Consider the following 23,990-nt stretch of genomic DNA (forward strand, 5'->3'; position numbering starts at 1 on the left):
GCAATCCATGGAAGGGGAGAAAAAAATTTGCAAATCATATATATGACAAGGGGTTAATTTCCAGAATATATACGAAACACCTACAACTCAGCAACAGTGATAACAACAATCTGATATTAAAAAATGGACAAATGACTTGAATAGACATTTCTCCAAAGAAAATACATAAATGGTCAATCACAACATAAAAAGGCAAAACATCCCTGTGAAATGGATGTTACTACTTTTACAGAGAAGAGAGAATGGATGTTAAGATAAGTAAAAAATGTTCCCAAGGTCACACAGCTAGAGCCAACGTAAATCCAAAAAGGTCAGAAGCACTACTAGTATCCTAGTAGCAAACTCTACTAAGAAGAGCTTCTTCAGGTCGAGATTATGATGTACTTTGTTTCTGTGTACTCAGACTGAGGTCTTGGAAGACACCTGATAAACATCAGTTGAATCTTAAAAACAATGAAAAAGAATATAAAAAGATTCTTAACATCACTAATTAGGGAAATGCAAGTCAAGACCACAAAAACACCACTGCATATCAATTAGAATGGCTCTTATCAAAAACAATGAAAAAAAAAAGAAAGAAGAAAAAGACAGAAAAAAGAAACTATCAAGTGTGGCAAGGATGTGGAGAAATTAGAACTATCGTGTGCTACTGGTGGGAGTGTAAAATAGTGCAACCGTTATACAAAACAGTATGATGTTTCCTCAAAAATAAAAATAGACTTACCATATGATCCAGCAGTCCCGCTTCAGAATACCCAAAAGACTTGAAAGCAGAGTCTCAAAAAATATTTCTACAGCAATCTTCACAGTAGCACTATTCACAAAAGTCAAAAGACGGAAACAACCCAAATGTCTACTGATGTATAAAGAGATAAACAAATATGGTACATACATACAATGGAATACTATTTACTCTTAAGAAGGAAAGAAATTCTGACACATGCTACAACATGAATGATCTTTGAGGACATTATGCCAAGTGAAATACACCAGTCACAAAGAGACAGATACTGTATGATTCAGTTTACCTGAAATACTTAGAATAGTCAAATTTAGAGACAAAAAGTACTATGATGGTTGCCAAGACCTGGGGAAGAGGACTCAGGCCGTTAGGTGGTGACAGTTGCACAGCAGTATGAATGCACTTAATGCCACTCAACTGTGCACTTAAAATGGTTAAAATGGTAAGTATTATCTAATGTATATATTACCACAATTTTAAAAGCTGGGCAAAGAATTTGAATATTTTCCAAAGAACATACCAATGACCAATAAGCACAGGAAAAGATGCTCTATATCATTAATTATTGTGTTGTTGTTATACCACTAGGCAAATGCAAACCAAAATTATTAAATACCAAGCCCATACCCACTAGGATGGCAGTCATCAAAAAAACAGAGAGTAACAGGTGTTGATGAGAATGTGGAAAAATGGGAACCCTTATACATTGCTGGTAGGAATGTACAGTGGTGCATCTACTTTAGAAAACAGTCTGGCAGTTACTCAGAATGTTAATATAGAGCTACCACATGCATGAATGTGTGTGTACTCAGTTACTTCAGGCGGGTCTGACTGTCTCCAACCCCGTGGACCATTGCCTGCCAGGCTCCTCTGCCCATGGGATTCTCCAGGCAAGAATACCGGAGTGGGTTGCCATGCCCTCCTCTAGGGGATCTTCCCGACCCAGGGATCAAAGCTGCATCTCTCATATCCCCTGCATTGGCAGGCATGTTCTTTATCCACTAGCACCTCCTGGGAAGTCCACTTAGGTCTATATATTCATTAAATTCCTCTTAGTTATGATCTCAAATTGGAAGTAGGAAAAAGGAAGCAGATGTGGCTTCTGTGTGGGCATTGTTCTGCAGAATACTGTTATAATGCCCTCTTCTTGGAAGAAAGGGGATTATAGTCACACTAGCTCTATCACTTCTCAGTCTTTTACCTAAGATCAAGCATAGTCACACAGGCTATGAAAATACCTTCTGTTTGATAAGAGATAAGACTTATCTTCAGAGATAAGTCTGTATGAAACATCTTTTTTTTCACTATACAATGAATCAAGAATAAATGCGAATGTGTAAGTGTAATAAAATGTCTGATTAGACAGATGTTTTGAGTTCTCAAATATTAACAAATTCTGTTACCCAACATGCTATGAATTTTTTGAGCCTTGTAGGAGAGAGAGGAATCAAAACAGGCCGCTCCTGATGGAGTGTGGGGTGGGAGAAGCTAGAAAAACTCAGACTCTGTGTTCCACAGAGGACATTTCATTTGTATCGATATTCACAAGATGTCCCTATTCATTACCCTGTTTTAAAAAACTGAAAATTTGGAACCACAACAATTATTAATTCACAGCCCAAGAGAGGTTCTTAATATCACATTCCTTACCAGCAGTTTCATAACATGTTCTTTCTTTTTTAAGTCCTTATTGTTAAGGGGTGTGTATGGTAGGGAGTATTTAAGTAAGCTAGCCCTTAATTTCTCAAGCTGTTTCAAAAGCTATTGTGAAATGACCACCTAAAAATTAACAGTAGTGAACTCTAAGACAGACAGTTTAGCTGAATAAAGAAAAGTTTATAATCAAGCAATGAAATTCTGAACTTAAGAGTTCAACTGTGGATAAAATACCATTACTCAGTTCATGAACCAAAAATCATCTTTATAAACACATGCCATCAAGAAAGCATTTCTGGAGAAATAATTCCAGAAGGGAATGTGGGACATTCAATGGGGAAAAAATAGGAGGATGAGGAGCCCTGCCAAGTGACCCTAAATAAAATCATTTAACCCCTTTGGCCTTATGGCTCTCCCCAAGAAAATATGAATCACAATCTGTTATGGACTGAATTGTACCTCCCTCAATTTCATATGTGACTATATTTGGAAATTGAACCTTTAAAGAGATTTGTGCTCAGATGCTCAGTGGACCCCACGGACTACAGCCCACCAGGCTCTTCTGTCCATGGAATTTTCCAGGCAAGAACACAGGAGTGAGTTGCCATTTTCTTCTTGAAGTTAAATGAAGCCGTAAAGGTGTGTCCCTAAAAAGTTAATATGACTGCTGTCCTTAGAAGAAGAGGAAGAGACACCAGGAGGATGCGAGCACAAAGTCCACATGAGGACACAGCAAGGAGGTGGCCACATGCAAGGCAAAGCAAGGCCTTAGGAGAACCCGAGCCTGCTCTCGTGTGGATCTTGGACTTCAGCCTCCAGAACTGTGAGAAAATGAATTTCTGTTGTTTAAAGCAGCCAGTCTGGGGTATTACTATTTTGTGATTGTGGCTCTAGCAAACTAACACACAATCTCTGCCCCAAAAATCTGGCAAGGATTTTAGGGAGCCTGAGAAAATAAATATGAAAACCCTGTGTCCATGGAATTCTCTAGGCCAGAACACCGGAGTGGGTAGCCTTTCCCTTTTCCAGGGGATCTTCCTGACACAGGAATTGAACTAGGGTCTCCTGCATTGCAGGCTGATTCTTTACCTGCTGAGCTACTAGGGAAGCCCCTTGTAAACTAAGAGTTTCCTAAAAATTTCTTCCTTGGAAGAAAAGTCATGACCAACCTAGACAGCACATTAAAAAGGAGAGATATTATTTTGCCAACAAAGGTCCATCTAGTCAAGGCTATGGTTTTTCCAGTAGCCATGTATGGATGTGAGAGTTGGACTATAAAGAAAGCTGAGTGCTGATGAATTGATGCTTTTGAACTGTGGTGTTGGAGAAGACTCTTGAGAGTCCCTTGGCCTGCAAGGAGATCCAACCAATCCATCCTAAAGGAGATCAGTCCTGGTGTTCATTGGAAGGACTGATGCTAAAGCTGAAACTCCAATACTGTGGCCACCTGATGTGAAGAACTGACTCATTTGAAAAGACCCTGATGCTGGGAAAGATTGAAGGCAGGAGAAGAAGGGGATGACAGAGGATGAGATGGTTGGATGGCATCACCAACGCAATGGACATGAGTTTGAGTAAGCTCTGGGAGTTGGTGATGGACAGGGAGGCCTGACATGCTGCAGTCCATGGGGTCGCAAAGAGTTGGACATGACTGAGCAACTGAAATGAGCTACTATCTCTTGATGGGAATCACCACACATTTTTATATGTAAGAGAGAGTCCACTTACAGAAAATGCTTCACAGAAGACAGACTAAAGGAAAATGTATAATATTGGTTTATGTCTGTTAGTTGATTTGTGTTAAGCCAACCACTCCCAGTTTATGAGGTCATATATCTGGCGTACTAGGAGATGAATTGCCACTTTAAAGTGAAAACAACTGGAAGACTATTTTATTATTGTAAATAAAAAAGAACAAAGACCTTGATAGTTTAAATATACTTAGTCATTGACGTCAGTGGTACGTGGGTTGTAATTTATTTATCTCACAGAAGGTTACTTATTTCTCCAAATAATAATATCTAACATTTATTGAGTTCTAACATGTGCTATCTCTGAGTATCATTTCAATTAATTAAACCTCAGATGTAGTACTGTTGCTGTTTTTCCAACTAAAATATGAAAGTATTGAAGTCAGGAGATGGGGAAAAATGAGACTCAAGACTATAGTCTGTCATTTGATGTCTCAACCAAACCACTGCTTTTAGTTATTAAAAGTTCTCTTAAAGGCCAAGATTAACAGGAAGTGTGTTATAGAAAAATTTTTTATCAAGGCTGTTTGGCAGTATTAGTTATCACACCATGTATTTCCACGCTCATGAACATTCATGGTTGTTTGATGTAAATATATGTATGTTTCCATTAAAAATAGAAACTTCTGTAATGTGCCTAAAGCTTTTATTCTATTTGAGTTCAATCTATGTATGGCTGACTTCCAACAAAAGCTCGATATTTAAAGCTTTTGCAAATAGATGCCTTGTTCTATCATATTTTAACTATACATGGGTACATAAAATGCATGTTTTTATTTATTACTTTTACTTCAACACTGATATAAAGTTCCTAAAACTGACAAGTCAGAATGTTATAAATCAAGACGAGTGCTTTGGATAATTAGAAACTGGAAATACTGGATATAAAATAGCTATAGAAAACAAACATTTATCAAGCATGTAGTAATATTTCTTAACATCTATTTAGAAAATTTTAGGCACGCTAAACACATAGAATTTCTGCCCCTTTGTGTGGTTTGCTTCCATTGTATCTCTGAGTATTTGACTAGAAGCTTCCATAACAATACAGCTGACTAAATGCAAATTGACTAGTGTCACATGAGGACTTAGATTGTTCCAGTAGTCAGATCCGTCTTTTTCTCTGCTGGCTCTTTCCTGTTTCTGTATAAACATGTGCAAGTTTAGTTCATCTTTGAAAAATAAAATCTCTCTCTCAACTCCACATCCACTCTCTCCAGGGTCTCTATCCTTGTTTGAGTTCCTTGCAAGAGTGGGTTACACATTCAATGATTTCGTTTCCTCTCTTGGTTGTTCAGTATAGCACTGGACACTGGTGTTCACTCTCTTCTTGAAACACTTTCTCTTGAATCCTGAAACAAATCCTTTCCTTCTAGATCCCTTCACAGACTCCTGTTCCCTAGACTCCCTCCTCAGGCTTCTTTTACCATCTCCAATGGTCCCTAACTATTCTACTTCCGTGAGTCAATCACCACCACCCCCACCCCATATTCTAATGAGTCTCAAGGTTATCTGTGGCATCAATGTTCCTCTGGATGCCTTTGGACATCTCCACCTGGAATTTCCTCAGGCATCGCTACCTCAACGTCTTCCCCCACAAACTTTGTCTCTTTTCCTGTATTTTCTGATCTTAGCACATAAATAGACTTCTCCATTCAACTCTTGCCTGAACCAGAAATGTGAACGTTATTCTTGACTCCTTCATCCTGACCCCCTAACCAATCGATCGCCACAATCCATCAGCTGGACCTTCTAAGGTCCCTTGAATCCACCTCCTTTCCATCCCCACTCTCACTCCCTCCGTTGAGTCTTCAGATTTTTTGCTCGATTAAGGCCATGGCTCCTAATTGTTCTTTCTAACTCTACTCTTGGCTCCCTCTTTCCAGGTTTCACACTGATGCCAAACAGTCATTCTAAAGCACACATCCAATGTGGTATTCTCTTTAAATTCCATGGATGGCTCCTAGAAACCTATAAAGTCCAAAATCCCAATAATGGTATACAAGACGACCTGGTCCTTTAGGATAGGCAACTGCTTCACTCCCCATCTCATTGCTAGACACCCCCAAATGCCCCCAATGCTCTAGCAGAGTGATCCATATTTCATTTATAGACTTAGTCTCTTCCCTGTGCCTTTGCACATACTGTGGCTTTTGTCTGCAGTGTCCTGAGGTCCCTTATTCTAGTACAATGCAAAGGAACAACAAAGCTAGATTAGAAATTTTCTCCAAAGAAAACATACAGATGGCCAAAAGGCATATGAAAAGATTCTCGAATTATTAGAGAAACGCAAATCAAAACTATAGTAAGGTATCACCTTACTCTGGTCAGAATGGCCATCAGCAAAAAAATCTACAAACTACAAATTACAAACTACACCTTCTGGAGGTGTGGAGAAAAGGGAACACTCTTGAACTACTGGAGGGAATGTAAATTGATATGGACACTATGGAGATATGTATCTATGGAGCCAATATGGAGGGTCCTTAAAAAAACTAAAAATAGAACTAGAAACCCCTTTACTGGGCATATACCCTGAGAAAATCACAATGTAGAAAAACACGTGTACCCCAAAGTTCATTGCAGCACTATTTTCAATAGCCAGGAAACAGACACAATCTAAATGTGCATCAACAGATGAATGAATAAAGAAAATGTGGTATACACATGGAATAGTACATACATACAATGGAATATTACTCAGCCATAAAAAAGAATAAAACTGGGTCATCTACAGAGATGTGGATGGAATTAGAGCCTGCCATACAGAGTGGAGTGAGTCAGAAAGAGAAAAACAAATATTGTATATTAACACATAAATGTGGAATCTAAAGAAATGGTACAGATAAACATTTGGAAGGCAGGAATAGAAACACAGATGTAGAGAAACACATGTGGACAAGCAGTGAGGGAAGGGGAGGTGGGAGAAACTGGGAAAGTAGGATTAACATACGTACACTATCCTGTGTAAAACAGGGATTTCCAAGGCGGCTCAGAGGTAAATAATTCATCTACCAATACAGGAGGCTCAGGAGACTCAGGTTTGATCCCTGGGTTGGGAAGATTCCCTGGAGGAGGAAATGGCAACCCACTCCACTATTCTTGCCTGGAAAATCTTATGGACAGAGGAGCCTGGTGGGCCACAGTCCATGGGGTCACTAAGAGTCAGACATGACTGAGCGTGCGCACACACACACACACACACACACGTGTAAAACAGATAGCTAGTGGGAACCTGCTATATAGTAGAAGGAATTCAGCTCAGTGCTCAGCTCCATGCTCTGTGAGCAGTGGGATGGTGGTGGGGTGGGAGGGAGGTCCAAGAGAAAGAGGATATATGTTATACATAAAGCTGTTTCAGTTCTTTGTATAGCAGAGACTAATGCAACATTGTAAAGCAATTATACTCCAATAAAAAAGAAAGTATTCATTTCCCAAATCTCAACTTTGTCAAAATTTTTTGTAGAGGGGTATGTACGTGTGTGTGTACATGCTTTTGTAAGGAAGGTTAGCAGCATAGACAGAGAGCTGAATAAGGAAGGGAACTTATTTTCCATCCCCAATCCCTCCTTCTCCTACCAAAGCAGCAGACCCCCGAGATAAACCTTCAAAAAAGAAACAAATCGCCCCTGGAGAATGACCCAGCTGATCCTTCCAACCACTATCTTCACAGAGAACAACAATCAACACACCCTACTGCCCAAACTCATTAACATTTTTAATCTGAGACTACAAAACACAATGGTCTGCCATCTAGAAAGTCCTCAATAAATATGTGTTGAATGCTGGACAAACAGAAAGTAAAAGGACAACATGGGCAAAATGTTAATAAGTATTGAAGTTAAGGAGTCAGTTTACAATTTTACAGCTTTTTTTTAATACTGTAAAATCAAAATTCAAGTTTTTTGTTAAGTATATTTGTGTGTGTGCGCGCGCATGCACACACACATTCAGTAGCTCAATCAAGTGTGACTTTTTGCGACATTATGGACTATAGACTGCCAGACTCCTCTGTCTGTGGAATTTTCCTGGCAAGAATACTAGAGCAGGTTGCCAAACACTGGGGTGGGTTGCCATTTCCTACTCGTGGGGATCTTTCCGACCCAGGGATTGAACCTGCATCTCTTGGGTCTCCTGTATGCAGGGAGATTCTTCACCACTACACCACCTGGGAAGCCCTATTAAGTATATTTAGTAAACAGTAAAATAGTTAAGCATATTTAGCAACTAGGAGATATACAAGATATTTCTCATTTCTCAGTATCACAGTTGCTAAAGGACTAAATAAGGTCATGTGTGTTTAAGTTTAGCACATGGGAAATACATAACAAATATAAACTCTTGATTATTGGCTGATCTTTGCTTTGTGCCCTGTACTCAACAGAGTCTATGGACATTAGACTAAATGCAAGCATGTGGGAGATCTCCATCCAATGTCTCCGGGTACCTTTATATAACTAAGCAGTAGTTACTTGACAAAGTTTATTTTTCCAGTGAATATCTCAATTAATTGGAAAGGGTGAGTTTATCTGAGGTAGCTAGAATCTCTGAAGGGCAAGATATAACTGAAATTACCAGTCTGTTTTATTTTACATATATAAACTATTATATATAATTATATATAATAATATATATAATTTTATATATAATTATATATAATAGTTTATATATTATATATAATTATATATATTATATATTTTATATAAATAAAAATATATTATATATATAATTATATATTATATATTTATATATTATATATATTTATATATTTATATATAATTATATTATATATTTATATATTATATATATTTTATATATTGTATAATTTTATATAATGGATAATAGATATACAATTTTATTTATATAATATATTCTATAAATTATATATAATTTTATATAATATTATACATATATAAATTTAACTGGGCATCCTGTATTTTATTTTTATTGGCATATAATCACTTTACAATGTTGTGGGAGTTTCTGCACTACTACAAAGTGAATCACTTCCCAGTTGGCACTAGTGGTAAAGCATCCACCTGTCAATGCAGGAGATATAAGAGACTCGGGTTCAATTCCTAGGTCGCAAGGATCCCTTGGAGGAGGGCATGGCAACCCACTCCAGTAGTCTTGCCTGGAGAATCCCATGGGCAGAGGAGCCTGGAGGGCTCCAGTCCACAGGGTCGTAAAGAGTCAGATGTGACTGAGCACACACAAAGTGCATCAGCTGTATGTATACATATATCCCCTCTCCTTTGGGCCTCTCTCTGACTCCCCCCTTCATCCCATCCCTCTTGGTCACCACAGGGTCCCAAGTTGAGCTTCCTGAACTATATAGCAGGTTTCCACTCTATCTTACAAATGAAAGTAATCCGATTTCTGTGTATCGTTTTCCCTGCCTTCCCATCACCACCCAAACTGTACACAAGTTCTCAGCCCCAAACTATCCCAGAGATCAACGAAGACCGCATGAAGCCACGATCTAGCCAGTTCTCGTCTAAGACAGAGCAGATGCACCAGAGAACAGTTGGATACGTGGAGGGGCTGTAATAAGTAGTTTCAGGAAGGATCAGGAAGTAGAGGGGAAGACAATTCAGCTGTGATCTTTTTGATCCTCATATTTTTGGCCTTCATCACTGTTGGACAAGCCCACATTCCAAAGTTCTGGACATTTGTCAGAGAGCCTCAACAGAAGGAGCAGTGCCAAGATTCCTCCAGTCTCCAGGACAGAAACAGAACCAAGGAGGAAGTTCCCACGGCTAGGGCAGCATTTGATAAACCGTCAGTGTTTACCTGCTTGTTATAATTTTTTTTTTTGCTGCTCAAGGCACTTCAATAGTCTGCAATGTAGAGAATATGATTAAATCCTCCTCTTAATGTACTGGATTTTTGCCCAGCTTTAAGGCCATTATTCTGAGCTTCAGTTCTTGCTGCACTTAACTGGTGATGGAGAAGAAAGCATGAAATTGACAGCTGAATATATCCCTGAGCCTAGAAAATAGCCTGGAAGTCAGTCCTTTGAAAGATTCCTGACAGACTCATCACTCAACCTACCAGTCTTTAAAAATAAAATCACAGTTAATAAAAGGCTCATTTGTTTTCTTTTACAGTAGGACACAACTGTCTTACATTTGCACATTTTGCTAATTAGAACTTTTAAGTTATTTAAATGACAGCCTGTATTCTAATATTATGGAATATAAATGATGGTGGAGGTGAAAGATTAGGAGAAAAGGTAAAAAATGTTCATTTGATTTGATTTCTATTTAATCAATGCTTCTTCAGTACTACTGAAACGTTTTTTTTCATACAGGGAATTTCAGGTTTTAATAAAAAGTAATAATAAGATCATAATGTAAGAGAAACATTTTTATTACATAAACAGTGATATATTTTAAGTATAAAAGGCATAGAAATGAACACATGCACTTTAGACACTTTTACTAGTGTTAAGTAAACAATTCTACTGGACAAGGTAACGGCAACCCACTCCAGCATTCTTGCCAAGAGAACCCCATGGATAGAGGAGCCTGGTGGGCTACAGTTCACGGGTTTGCAAAGAGTCAGACACGACTCAGCGACTAAACAACAACAATAACAAACAATTCTAATACTCTGATTCTAGAAGACTAAGGCTAAAATAGATAAAACAGAAAGAAATACATCTTTAAGTACAACATTTCAAAAGAAATGTTAGCAATAAAGGATATTATTCATCAAGTACTTACTGTGCTCTGGGCATAATGCCTACCTCTTTATGTACTTTGTATTATTTAATCCTCCCGATAACACTATGAATAAAGTGCATTTAGTTCCTATTTTTTTAAGAAACGACAATGGAAACTTAATGTGATTAAAAAGTTGCTAAAAGTCTAAAACCTAGTTAGTCATCTGTGACTTCAAAGCAAATCGGTTTATATTACCCACAAAACTACACGTGCCACAAGGACAGGAACTAGTGTATCCCATCCTCCACGGGCATACATCTTCAATAAATAGTGGAAAAGTGCATATGTATATACCTATGTTCCTAATTTGGTTCCTAATTTGTTCCTTTGTTACTAAAGCAGAAATATGTACATTTGTAAACTCACGCATTACTGTAAAAATAATTTTTAAAATGTTTTAAATTGCCTTTTTATACTTATTACGAGTTTATTTTCAAGGAGGACCGAGGACCCTTCATTGGTCGGGGCTTTGACAAAGGGACCTTTGACAAACGGAGCTTTGACAAAGTGGAGCTTTGACGAACGGACCCAGTGACGCTTTAGAGATAATATTTTTGAGGCATTAACTTTTTCTCCCTGGTTTTTCCTACCCTTTTCTCAACTCTGCCCCCGTTTCAAGGCTTGGTTCCGCGTCATTTGCCTGTCATATGCCTCGGGGAAGCATCTGGCAGGGCAAACAACAGAGATGTCCTTTCAGAGTCTCATTTTTTCAAAGCCCAGGTAGCCACTAACAGGAAGAGGCCATGGGAACAGACATCAAAGTACATACAGTTCGTGAGAAATGATAACCAACTCCTCCTTCTCCAATCCTCAACCCCTTTTTAATGCAGACCCTTCGCATTTGTGAGAACAGGGAAAAAAGGAGGGAAAGGGTCCAGGAACGCTTCAAGCTAATTATTTTCCCACTTACCCGGCAGAGGCTCACAAGCAGAAATTAAGTTCATGGCCAGTAAATAAAAAGAATAATATCGCTTCACACACGGGATCTGTGGACTCAGACTTTTAATCGCTGCAGTCATTCTGGTCTCCTTATTCCGCTTAAGGGTCAACCACATACCTTTCGTTTTAAGCCCCTAAAGAATTACCAACTTTTCTCATCTGTTCACAATTCAAATTCAGGAGATTGGAGGAAGGCCAAGAACCTACGTAGCACAACTCCACTCTTTGATTACATTTTACAAAAAGCAAAATAAGGCAAGGAACCAGTGATTTCCAAAGCGCACATGAGGAAACTTCTAGAAACTTATTAAACCACACCACAGTAAACCCACCACCTCTCCATCTGTAATGAAAAATAGGGGCTTCACTTTTTTGTTAGAACTAGCCACTGTGTTTTTACAAAGACAGCAGAACCACTCTACTAAACGGAACAGAATGAAAACTCCCAGTACATTCTGGAACGATATTCTGGCCAATCCTTCTGCCAACAGAGGCCTTACCCGGGCCTGGGTTAGTGAACGCAGCGTTTAACTCCCCCTCTTCATCGAAGACACTTGGGGAAATCCTCCAATGAGAGACGCTTAGAGGCAGGGGCGTGGCCTCAAGGGGCGGAGAATTTGACTCCGGGGGATAATGAAAAACGTGTGCTGATTGGCCGGACATCTTCCCTCTACGCACCAGCCCTCTTTGGACAGCAGGAGCCATCCATCAAAAGACTTACACCAATTAGCGGGGAAATGCTTCCCACTTCCCCCTCCCATCGCAGCGAGAAAGCCCCGCCCTCCAATATATTGCTCGGAAGGCCAGGCTCTGCCCCTTCGGCTCCGAACCGACCCGGAGAAGGGCAGGGTCGTCTCGGCGGCGCTGCAGAGACCTCCACCCAAGACGGCTCCCCCTCCCCGGGCCTGTCCCCTCTTGCCCGCGAGTCCTCTCGCCTCGTAGGCCTCTCGGATCTAACATCGTGGGGTGAGGCGAGAGCAGGCCCGGGGAGGGTGGTTACCGCTGAGGAGCTGCAGTCGCGATCAAGGTGAGCTAGGATTTCGGGGTTGACTGCAGGGTGCAGGTACGGAGCAGGGTTGGGTGCGCGGGGTAGGGTAAGGGGCCGGAGTGGAGGGTTCGTCTCGCGCCCTTTTCCTCGGTTAACTCTAGACCGAGCAACAAGTTCAGGCTAGTCCGAGCCTGGAGGGGCGGGGCCAGATCAGACCTCCGGAGCCGTCTTATTGTCAAGTTGGCTTGGTCCCAGGCACCAGCCCGGGGGCGAAAGAGTTGGATCCTTTAAGATTGCGATTCCGCGTCTGTCCACCTCTGCCGTCGCTCAACCCTGAAGATGCTCTGCTTCCTGCCTTTTGGTGGTTGGGGGGCGGGACTGTCCCTGTATCCTTTGCCTGGGGCATAGTAGGCGTTCATTATTGCCCTAAATTTATGAAACTCCCAGGTTTCTCTTGCGGGATGGATTAGCTTCCTGTCCCACCGCCGGTGCTCTTAATACCTGAGTTTCCTTTCGTAACATCAATGAAAGTTAACAGTTGCTGAGCACTGAGTGCCAAGCACTATGCTGAACTCTAGTTGAATCATCTTGTTTAATCTTAACAGCCATTTGAAGAGGCAGATATTGCCTCGTTTTACAGACTATAAATAAGCTCATTAATATTGTCCAGGTGTTTATTGGGCTCCTGTTGTATGTGCTATATACCTGTGCTCCTGAAACTGAAAGTGTTAGTCACTCAGTCGTGTCCAGTTCTCTGCGACCCTGTGGACTGTCGCCCGCCAGGCTCGGGTGTTACAGAATTCTCCAGGCAAGAATACTGGAGTGGGTAGCCATTCCCTTCTCCACAGGATCTTCCCAACCCAGGGATCGTACTCTTTTCTCCTGCATAGCAAGCAGATTCTTTACCTTTATTTCACATAAGTCTATGAAATGGGTAATAACCTATTAACAATTAGGAACTGAGGACTAAGAAAAATTGACTAACTTGAATAGTTCACATTGTTACTAAGCGGCAGAATATATACTACCATTTAATTTCAAAGTTTGGGCATGAAGATTAGCATTTTTTTTTTTAAGGCCCTCTAGGAAGTCACAATTTAGGATGGATGTAACCAACTGGTTGGGTAGGGGGAGAATAACAGATGGCCCTTGGCAATGACTGAGATTCACTAACAGCATTGAGAGAGGGGAGGCTTGTGTTATAAAGGCACCTGGCAGGACAGGAAGGGCTGTTCTTTCACTCCTTTCTGGGCTTTGTTCTATATATAGATGATAGAGGTACTGACAACAACTGACTCTCAGAAACTGCTACACCAGCTGAATGCCCTGTTGGAACAGGAGTTGAGATGTCAGCCAAAGGTCTGCGGCTTGAGACTAATTGAATCTGCACATGATAATGGCCTTAGAATGACTGCAAGACTGAGGGACTTTGAAGTAAAAGATCTTCTTAGCCTAACTCAGTTCTTTGGCTTTGACACGGAGACATTTTCTCTAGCTGTGAATTTACTGGACAGATTCCTGTCTAAAATGAAGGTACGTTTAAAGCTACATTACCCTGAGTATTTCGTGATTTTGCTTCATGTGTTTTGGAGATGGTATTGCCAGCTTTGGGCTGGTATTCATAACTTGACCATTTTTGTGTGTGTTTTCACCAAGTAACCAAAATGTTTTGGTAATTCTGTGTACTATAGCATTGATGAATACTCTTCCTTTTAATCAAGAATAATGCCTCAGTTATTAGACTTAACTTCTGACATTGAATAATAGTCTAATATCAAATCATTGCAAAGCCTCCCAGTAGGAGAGTTGGCTGTTGTTTTTAAAAGTCTTGTTTGATAGTTTGGGTATTTTCACTTATTTACTGTTGTTTTTAAAGAAATCTGTTAAAGGCAGAATGCTAGATTGTGGGTTAAAAATTAGATTTTTTTTTTTCCTTTTTGTTGATGCTGTCTACCATCTGGTCAGTAGAGTATATTTCTTGATTTTTGTTCATATATAATAAAGTTCCAACTGGTTTAGCCTTACATTTACCCAGGTCATGCTTATCCTTGGCATTCCCAGCCTAAGTTTGCATATAGTAGAGAGTATCTTCTGACGGAGCGGATATACAGCTGTTACCCTGTATTGGATAAGCAGGAAAAATACATCTGACTTCTCTGTGTCCATGGTTGTTGGTAGATAATGAGATAATGTGACACTTAAAATGAAACTCATGTTTTATTCAAAGTACCTAACAGAATACAACATATATGGAAGAACTCAGTGTTTGTTGAAGGGCTCAAGAAACTTATTCAACAGTCTAATTAAACAACTCTTTTAGACACCATGTGTAGGCACTACCTTTAATTCTAAATGTGTCACAGGTGAATGACTTGGATCTGTTCCTTAAGTATATTATAATCTTAGTGGGAGTAATGTTTGCACGTATAACTATCATTAGTACAAGGAATAATAAGAAAAGAATTACATTATACTTCAAAAGAGATATAAATATATTGCTGAAGGGGTTCTAAGAAGAGGAGATCCCAAATAGTGGTAAAAAGCTTTTTAAAGCTTCAGTTGAGCTGAAACTTAAAGTGGATAGAGGGCTTCCCTGGTGGCTCAGTGGTAAAAAAATCCACCTGCCAATGCAGGAGATTTGGGTTCAACCCCTGGTCTGGTAAGATCTCACATGCGGCCAAGCAACTAAGCTCATGTGCCAGAGCTCCTGAGCCTGTGGTCTAGACCCCAGAAGCCGCAACTGCTGGAGCCCACACACCCTGGAGCCCATGCACTGCAACAAGAGACGCCACCACAATGAGAAGCCCACAGACCACAGTGAAGAATAGGCCCCATTCTCCACAACCAGAGAGAGCCCGCACAGCAAGGAAGACCCAGCATAGCCAAAAACAACTTTTTAAATAAACTGGATAGAATTTTGATTGTAGACATTCAGAAAATGATGGATAAATTTAAAAGACTGGTAGTGATTAGAGCTTTACAGGTAGAGTAAACAGTACGTGTCACAGTATTTAAAAACATTTCACAAGTATTGCCACAAAGACAACAGCCTGGAAAAACACAACATTCTGAAAAGAAATTTTGTGTATAAGCTGTAAGGTATTTCAGTCCTCATATAAGTCTTTGCCCAAGTAACTTACTGCTTATCATTCTTCAGTGATTTAAAAAACCAAAAGAACTAATTGTTACATGCAAAAGCCAAACATTACACTGAAGCTTACTCCATTTACTCAAAAATTGGTTCCACGTGAGTGCATATGGTTAACAGCCTACAGTTGAGGCATCAGTGGATCTTGCTAAGTCCTTCACCACTGAGAGATTCACCTCACAAATACATTTTTCAAAGTGATGGGTCTGAGTTCTAAATTATACTTTTTTTTTTAATTGAAATAAGGTAGAGATGGATTTATCATCTTTTTAGGTACAGCCCAAGCACCTTGGGTGTGTCGGACTAAGCTGCTTCTATTTGGCTGTAAAATCAACAGAAGAGGAAAGGAACGTCCCATTGGCTACTGACTTGATCCGAATCAGCCAGTACAGGTTCACGGTTTCAGACCTGATGAGAATGGAGAAGATTGTACTGGAGAAGGTGTGTTGGAAAGTCAAAGCTACCACTGCCTTTCAGTTTCTACAGCTCTATCATTCACTCCTTCAGGAGGGCGTGCCACATGAAAGGTATGTCAGCTTTGTTTTCAACAAAGGAGATGTAGAAACCAGAATATTGTCTGAATGTTATATGAAATCAGTACCCTGGGAGGATGTCAATCAAGTAAAATGAGAGCTAAGCCCTTTGAGTTTCACTCACTCTCCAGCAGGAGTGAGGAGACATTCACTCAAATGTAGCTTCTTGGAGTCTTTGAATTCTTTAAGATGGTAAATTTTTTAACATTACATTTTCCATTTATAGACTAGTTAACTTACAGAACCTAATAGGTAAGCATCTAACATGAATTTATGGAAAAAGAAACTTTGAATTCAAAAACAGATTTATTAAAATGAAAAGAAACCTTGGTAGTTGTAGAATAAATTTTTCTTTTATGGCCCAAATTATTTAAAATTCATCTATGGTATCCTTAAGAAGTTAAGGTCTCTGAAGGAAGGAAACTTCTTCAAATAATTCATTTTTCTATGATAAGTGTGCATAAACTTCACTTTAAAATTGACTTCATTATTTTTCTAAAAATTTCTTTTGACTCAATGTAAAATTACCTACATAAATTTCATTTTCTCTTTAAAGGAGGAGTAGCCTTAATTTTGAAAGACTAGAAGCCCAACTTAAGGCATGCTACTGCAGGATCATATTTTCTAAAGCAAAGGTAAATATTTTATAAAGATTAAATCTGTTTATATACCTATTTTCATATTCAATATTTACTTTAAAATTCATCTCTTTTAGCCGTCTGTGTTGGCATTGTCTATCATCGCATTGGAGATCCAAGCACAGAAGAATATAGAGTTAACAGAAGGAGTAGAACATCTTCAGAAACATTCCAAGGTATGTCACGGTCATAGCCTAAATCCTATTCACAGCTGTAAAAAAAACTAAACCACTTGTTCCTAAAGTAAAGTGAGATGTCATATGTTTGCTTGAAATTTAAGTAACTTACCCTTAAATTTTTTTGACAAGGAAAGACATGTTAATAAGATTGTAATTATTACTATAATGAAAACTATAGGACTGTTAACATTTTTTTTTAATTTACGTACAGATCAGTGGCAGAGATTTGACTTTCTGGCAAGAGCTTGTATCCAAGTGTTTAGCTGAATATTCATCGAACAAGTGTTCCAAACCAAATGTTCAGAAGTTGAAATGGATTGTTTCTGGGCGTACTGCACGGCAACTGAGGCATAGTTACTACAGAATAACCCACCTTCCAACAATTCCGGAAATGGTCCCTTAATTGGTAAATTTGGTTCGTAGTTAATCCTCCACATTATAGAAAATTTTCTAATGCTATATAATTTTCTTCTACAATTCAAGAATATAAATCTGAATTATTTTCAAAATAAACAAAATGGAGTTGGAATAGGAAAGGGGAAAATGACTTCACTGATCTAGTCAGCTATTATTTGAGGGCATTTACTACATTTGTGGAGAAGGAAATGGCAATCCACCCCAGTCTTCTTGCCAGGAAAATCCCATGGACATAGTCTGGTGGGCTACAGTCCATGGGGTCACAAAGAGTTTGACCCAAACTAGTGATTTAGCACACTACATTCAAGGTATCAATACAACATCCCAAGAGTAAGGAATTTTCTAAACTTTGATATATATGTTAGCTGTTTCATTAAATTATCAGCTTACAAAACCACATCCTCCTTAATAATGTGAACTTTAAAAGTAGCACTAAAACAGTGTTTTGTTTTTTTCTAATTACACATCATTTTGCTATATGTAGACTCAAGCTTTAGTTCATTTAAAGTTACACAAGCCTGAGTAAATGAACAGGACCAAAATTTTGAACCATACATTGAACTAATTTGAGACTATTAGCTTATTAGGAAAGTCAGTATGAACTCGGGTGTTATACTTAAAAATAAGTTAGGACAGGTGATTTCTACACTGGGTCTTTGGAAACTGCCAGGGTGTCTCAGCACTGTAGCTGTGTATCATTGCTATAAGAGTTGAACAGTGGCAAGTATTTACATGCATAAAAAATGTAAACCTCCTCAGGAATATATGATAGACTTTCTTACCATCTAAGTTTAACTCATGGTGGTGAGTTAACTTTCTTCCTACTCAAAACTAAGTGTGAACATAGAATACATCTACATAAGACATGATTATGAATCTTAGATATTTTAACAGGTAGCAAAATTTGTGTTTGGCAGACTTCTGATAACTTGATTTTTTGTTTGTTAAATAGGATGATTACAGCAACAAAAAACTTCTGAAGCCTTTCTCCACAATCCTGAGCTGTGGATTCCATAATATTATAACGGATTTAAGCTGTGAAGCCTCAAAACATCACAACTAGATTAGCATTGGTGTTCTCAGATTTGGGAAAACTGCCTAATTAACATTACCCTATAGTGGAATTACTCAAATTTGAATTCACCTGTGAAACATACAAATCAAAGTAACAGTATAAATGTGAAATGCAAATGACAAGCCTGGAAAGGTAAACTGTGAATCTTCATTTCTAACATTGATCCAAGTTTCTGTATTGGGTCAATATATTGTACTTAGGTGGTGTTTAAAAAAGGTAACCTACTTAAATTTAAACTTTAAATTAGGAGGTTTACATCAAAAACACCATTTCACAAATGCACTTTTTAAGGCACAATAAGGGTCACTATTCTAGGCAGTGAGAATAGTTAGTTTCTTGGCACCTATGATGCAAGTAATTATTAACCCAGAGATGTGGCCCTTACTGCTACATAGAAATCACATTTAAATTTGAGGGCATTTATGTAAAGCAAAACTACCAACCTGTTAATTTTGGCATGTTATCTTTAATATTTTTCTAGAAAACTGGTGATGTTTGTATCCATGATTTTAAAAGTTTTATACAAAATTTACTGCCTCAGTCTAGTCCCATCAAGAAAGTTAGTTTTTACTGTATTAGTAACTCAAAACAAATTAGTGTCACTCAGAAAACTTTTTGATTTAACACTCCATCAGTTTTTACTGAGGACTGTTTTTATAAAACTTGGTTCTAACTTAGAATTTTGCTTAAAAGGAAGAGAATATGCTTACATTAATTGCCCCTACTGTGTGCCAAAAGGAAGTATTAAGAAAGGCAAGTAGGCATCTTCATAATTATAAGGTTGCCGAGGTGTAGTGTTCAGAGATCTACAGGGTTAAAGTGTTGCAGAGAGTTACTCAATGCAGTGTGTAACCTGAATCCATCCAAGATGGCTGTACCCAATTTTGACATCATTTTATGGTTATAGAGGCATTAGAAAATGAACCAAAGAACCACAGTGTATCTTATACTTTGGTAAACCATGTTTTATGAATAACTTTACAGTTTTCCCAAAATACTGATAAATCCCAATATTTTGAATACATCACTGTTAATTTTGAGTTGCCAGAGGTAACCTAACCAACTCCCATTATGTTTTGGTACTAAGGGATATACCTTTCAATAAAGTTACTGAAATGCATTCCTTTGCCAGGTGGTTTTCTATTCGTTTCTCTTCTAATGCAATTAACTATTTTGGCAACGTGATAACAGCACCACAATAAAAAGCTGTCTCCACTCACTTTATTTAAATTTAGCACTAAAGTAAGATGCACGGTGGGCTTCCCTGGTGGCTAACTGGTAAAGAATCCTTCTGCCAATGCAAGAGACATAGGTTTGATCCCTGGTCTGGGAATATCCTCTAGAGAAGGAAATGGCAACCTGGGAAATTGTATTCTTGCCTGGGAAATCCCATGGACAAAGGAGCCTGGTGGACTACAGTCCATAGGGTCACAAAGAATCAGACATAACTTAGAGATTGAACATGCATGGTAAGGAAAAAAAATTATGATAGTATAGCTATTACCTAATTGACACTTTGCTTTCTAGTGGTTTTTTAAAGATAAACACAAGATGATGACAATTAAATATGCTTAATATGCATTAAAAACTTGCTTATGCATTGTTAGTCACTTTTATTATTTAGGTTCCATTGTATGAGCGTGCTAAGTCACTTCAGTCATGTCTGACTCTTTGTGACCCTATGAACTATAACCCGCCAGGCTCCTCTGTCCATGAAATTCTTCAGGCAAGAACACTGGAGTGGGTTTCCATGCCTTCCTCCAGGGCATCTTCCCAACCTAGGGATCGAATCCATGTCATAATCTATGTCTCCTGCATTGGCAGGTGGGTTCTTGACCACCATCGCCACCTGGACTACCCCATCACTGTTAGGACTGTCCTTAATACTAAATCACCCTCAGATTCAGCCCATCTGTATTTCTGTGTGACCCTCTTACCTAATTAAACAGGATTCCAACAGGTGGTTGGTAATAACAGGCAACCAGTAAGTGTTGTATTAGTCTGGTCAGACGGCTTGTTAATTATTAATATATGATTTTGAACTGTTCATGTAACTAACAAGCTAGAAAGTAGATACTGTAAGGAATTACTGAATAAAGAAAAACTTAGAAGGTTCCTTTTGTATTTGACTCAGGTTAAATATATTGAATAATCCCTCCTTTCATAAGTGCTATTTTTTAAAACAGGCACTTTAACCTTCTATGTATTTACAATTAATGTGGCATACTTTTTAAAAACTAGATATTTCTGATCTAACGTTTGTGGTTAGCAGTGATAGTTTTTACTGTCAGGTACTATTGTCAGATATTTTAGGTGAATCATTTCATGTTATTCTCCAAACTGAATGAGATTATCCCATTTACAAATCAACCACAACAACAGAGCAAGTATGAGATAAGCCCAAGGTCACATAACTGTACTTGGATATGAGATTCAAGTCCAGGCAATTGTGACTCAGGCTATGTTCCTAAACACTCTGCATATTACTTCCCAAAATAGATTAAATGGACTTATGTGAAATTGTATCAAAGTTAATAGGAATAAAGGATATTAAAGTGATAAAAGAATCAATTCACCAAGATATGAGTCTTAAATACGTATGCATCTAACATCAGAGCCTAAAAATACAAGAAGTACTAAAAACTGAGAGCAGTGAAGAGGTCATACGGACAAAGCTTCAGTTGCAGACTTAAAAGATTCCACTCAGTAATGTACAGCACTAGAAAATCAACAAGGATGTAGGACTGAAAAATACCAACAACCATGTGAATCTACTTTATATAAAATTCGTCCCAGAATAGCAGAATAAGCATTCTTTTCAAGTTAACGTACCACAGTCACCAAGAGAGAATATATCCTGGGTCATAAACTAAGAACTGAACTAAAATCATACAAAATGTCTTCCCTGACCATAAAACTAGAAAACAAACAGCTAACGGGACAATCTCCAAACACTTGGAAGTTAAATAAGAAACATCTATGAAAACAATCCATGCCTGTAAGTGAAAGTCTAAAAAGAGAATGTATTTTGAACTTACTGAATGAAAATATCAAAATATATGGAATGCAGCTAAAGCAGTGCTTAGTAATCATAGTATCAATCACTTTTGTTAAAAAAAGGTTTCAAAACCAGTAAATGTATATTTTAAGAAACTAGAAAAAGAGCAAAATAAACCCAAAGCAAGCAGAAGGAAGAAACTCTGAAGAAGGATGTGTAAAACAAAAAATCTATGAAACAATAGGGCTAATCAAAATAAAAAAATTGGGGCTTGAAAAGAGCAGCAGATAAACTTCTAGCAAGACTTACAAATTTTAGGAATGAAAAGGATACCACTACAGACTCGAAAGACATTAAAAGTAAACTGTACTTTTTAATACCGCAAATAACTGCACAGAGAATTAGATGAATCAATTCCTTGAAAGGCATGAACTATGAAAACTAAATTGTTATATAACCTGAGTAAATTCTACTATTTTAAAAAACTGAGTCCATTGTTTAAAATCTTACTGGCAAATCCCAAATCATTTAAGGAAAACATAATGCAAATTCTATAAATCTCCCAGAAAGGAGAAGAATCACTTCCCAATTCATTTTATAAGACCAGCAATAACTTGATACCAAACCAAGATAAAACATTTTTTAATTTTATAAGCTATTGACCAATATCTCAAATGAATACCTCAACAATATCCCTTCCCAAAAAAAGCTCAACAAAATGAGTCCAAATATACAAAACTCAACAATACAACATGACCAGGTTTGATGGAAGGGAGATAAGCTGGTTCAAAATTTAAAAATCAAAATAATCCACCATACTGAGAGTCAAAAGGAAAAAAAAAAAAAAAGAGGATCAACTGATACAGAAAAAAAGCATTTGAGAAAATTCCAGTACACTCATGAGAAAAATCAGCTAACAATTAATAGATAAGAATTTCCTCAATCGGATAAAGGTCATCAATGAAAGCATACAGTTAGCATAATACTTAATGTTAGAATGCTTTCAAAACTAACATCTAGAACAAGACAGGATGGCCATTTCCACCACCTCTTTTTTTCTAGCAAGTGCAATGAAGCAAGAAAAGGAAACAAAAGATCTACAAACTAGAGCAGACAAAAACTTTCCTGTTTGTGGTTTATGCAAAAATTTCCAGGGAGACAACTATCAAAGTCACAGGATCAAAAAGTTTCAAAAAGAAATAACTTACAACATCTCCAGAAAATGAACACTTAGGAATAATTATAAGATGTAAAGGTTCTATAAGCGGAAAACCATAAAATGTTGATGATCTAAATCAGAGGGGCTAAATGAAGAGATGCCCCATGTTCATGGATCAGAAGACATGCTATTCCAGTGGAAATTTCAGAACTTTTTATTGTAGATAGACTAACTGATTCTAAAAGCAAAGAAAATTAACACAGCCAAACCAATTCTGAAAAAGTTGAAGGAATCATGCTACCCAATTTTAAGACTTAATTTAAAGCTACCATTGTCAAGGCAGTATTGTATTGGTGAAGGGAAAGACACAGAGATCCATGGAATAGAATAGAGACCAAAAACAGACCCATATAAATAGCAATTGATTTTTGTGAAAAGTGCAAAAACAATTTAATGAATACCTTTTTCGACAAATGATTTTGAAACAACTGGACATCTATATGCTAAAAAATGAAACTCCACCTATATTTCACAGCTTCTCCAAAAAAATAAAATAGGTCACAGATCTCAATGTAAAAGATAAAAATATAAAACTTTTAGAAGAAAACAGGAAGAAAATCCTCGTAACCTGGGATTTCAAAATTCTTAGACATGACACCAGAAGCATGATGAATTAGACTATATCAAAACAGAGCATTCAGGCTTCAAAAGGCACTGTTGAGAAAGTGAAAATCATACAAAAAGAAAATATATTCAAATCATAGATGATAAAGGACTTGTCTCCAGAATATATATAAGAACTCTTATACTTCAATATTAAAGAGGCAGATAACCCATTAAAAATGGGCAAAGGATCTGAATAGACATTTTTTTCAAGGAAGATACACAAATGGTCAATAAGTATAAGATAAGATGTTCAAAATAATTAGCCATCAGAGAAATACAAATGAAAACCACAGTGATACCACTCCACATTCACTAGGATTGCCAAGATCAAAAAAATCATATAATAAGTATTAGTAAAGATGTGGAAAAACTG

The 23,990-nt window shown here is 37.9% G+C and overlaps 1 protein-coding gene and 1 long non-coding RNA gene across 3 annotated transcripts in view; one reads left to right on the forward strand and one right to left on the reverse strand.

Moving 5' to 3' along the window:
• LOC139032456 (uncharacterized) overlaps nt 1-12,353 on the reverse strand; it is an 86,707-nt gene extending 74,354 nt beyond the window's left edge. The window contains exon 1 of the long non-coding RNA XR_011485007.1: nt 12,317-12,353. This is a non-coding gene — a long non-coding RNA (uncharacterized lncRNA). The remainder of the gene's footprint in view (nt 1-12,316) is intronic.
• A 265-nt stretch (nt 12,354-12,618) lies between these two features.
• CCNG1 (cyclin G1) lies at nt 12,619-20,909 on the forward strand. 2 transcript variants are annotated; one of them, XM_070465743.1, is made up of 7 exons: nt 12,619-12,843; nt 14,074-14,337; nt 16,226-16,479; nt 17,042-17,120; nt 17,201-17,299; nt 17,514-17,717; nt 18,672-20,909. In XM_070465743.1, exons 2-6 carry the CDS (start codon nt 14,074-14,076, stop codon nt 17,703-17,705), a joined length of 888 nt encoding a protein of 295 aa, XP_070321844.1. In that variant the 5' UTR covers nt 12,619-12,843; the 3' UTR covers nt 17,706-17,717; nt 18,672-20,909. The 2 variants fall into 2 exon arrangements, with proteins under 2 accessions (XP_070321844.1, XP_070321843.1); XM_070465742.1 differs by having other exon boundaries at nt 17,514-17,708.
• The last annotated feature ends 3,081 nt before the right edge of the window (nt 20,910-23,990 follow it).

Source organism: Odocoileus virginianus, chromosome 3 (assembly GCF_023699985.2).
Source record: "Odocoileus virginianus isolate 20LAN1187 ecotype Illinois chromosome 3, Ovbor_1.2, whole genome shotgun sequence".
Taxonomy (NCBI): Eukaryota; Metazoa; Chordata; class Mammalia; order Artiodactyla; family Cervidae; genus Odocoileus; species Odocoileus virginianus.

Coding starts and splice junctions, on each gene's coding strand:
- CCNG1 (XM_070465743.1), top strand. CDS start 14,074: ATGATAGAGGTACTGACAACAACTGACTCTCAGAAACTGCTACACCAG. Junction 14,338..16,225: donor GATTCCTGTCTAAAATGAAG/GTACGTTTAAAG, acceptor TCATCTTTTTAG/GTACAGCCCAAGCACCTTGG. Junction 17,300..17,513: donor ATCTTCAGAAACATTCCAAG/GTATGTCACGGT, acceptor ATTTACGTACAG/ATCAGTGGCAGAGATTTGAC.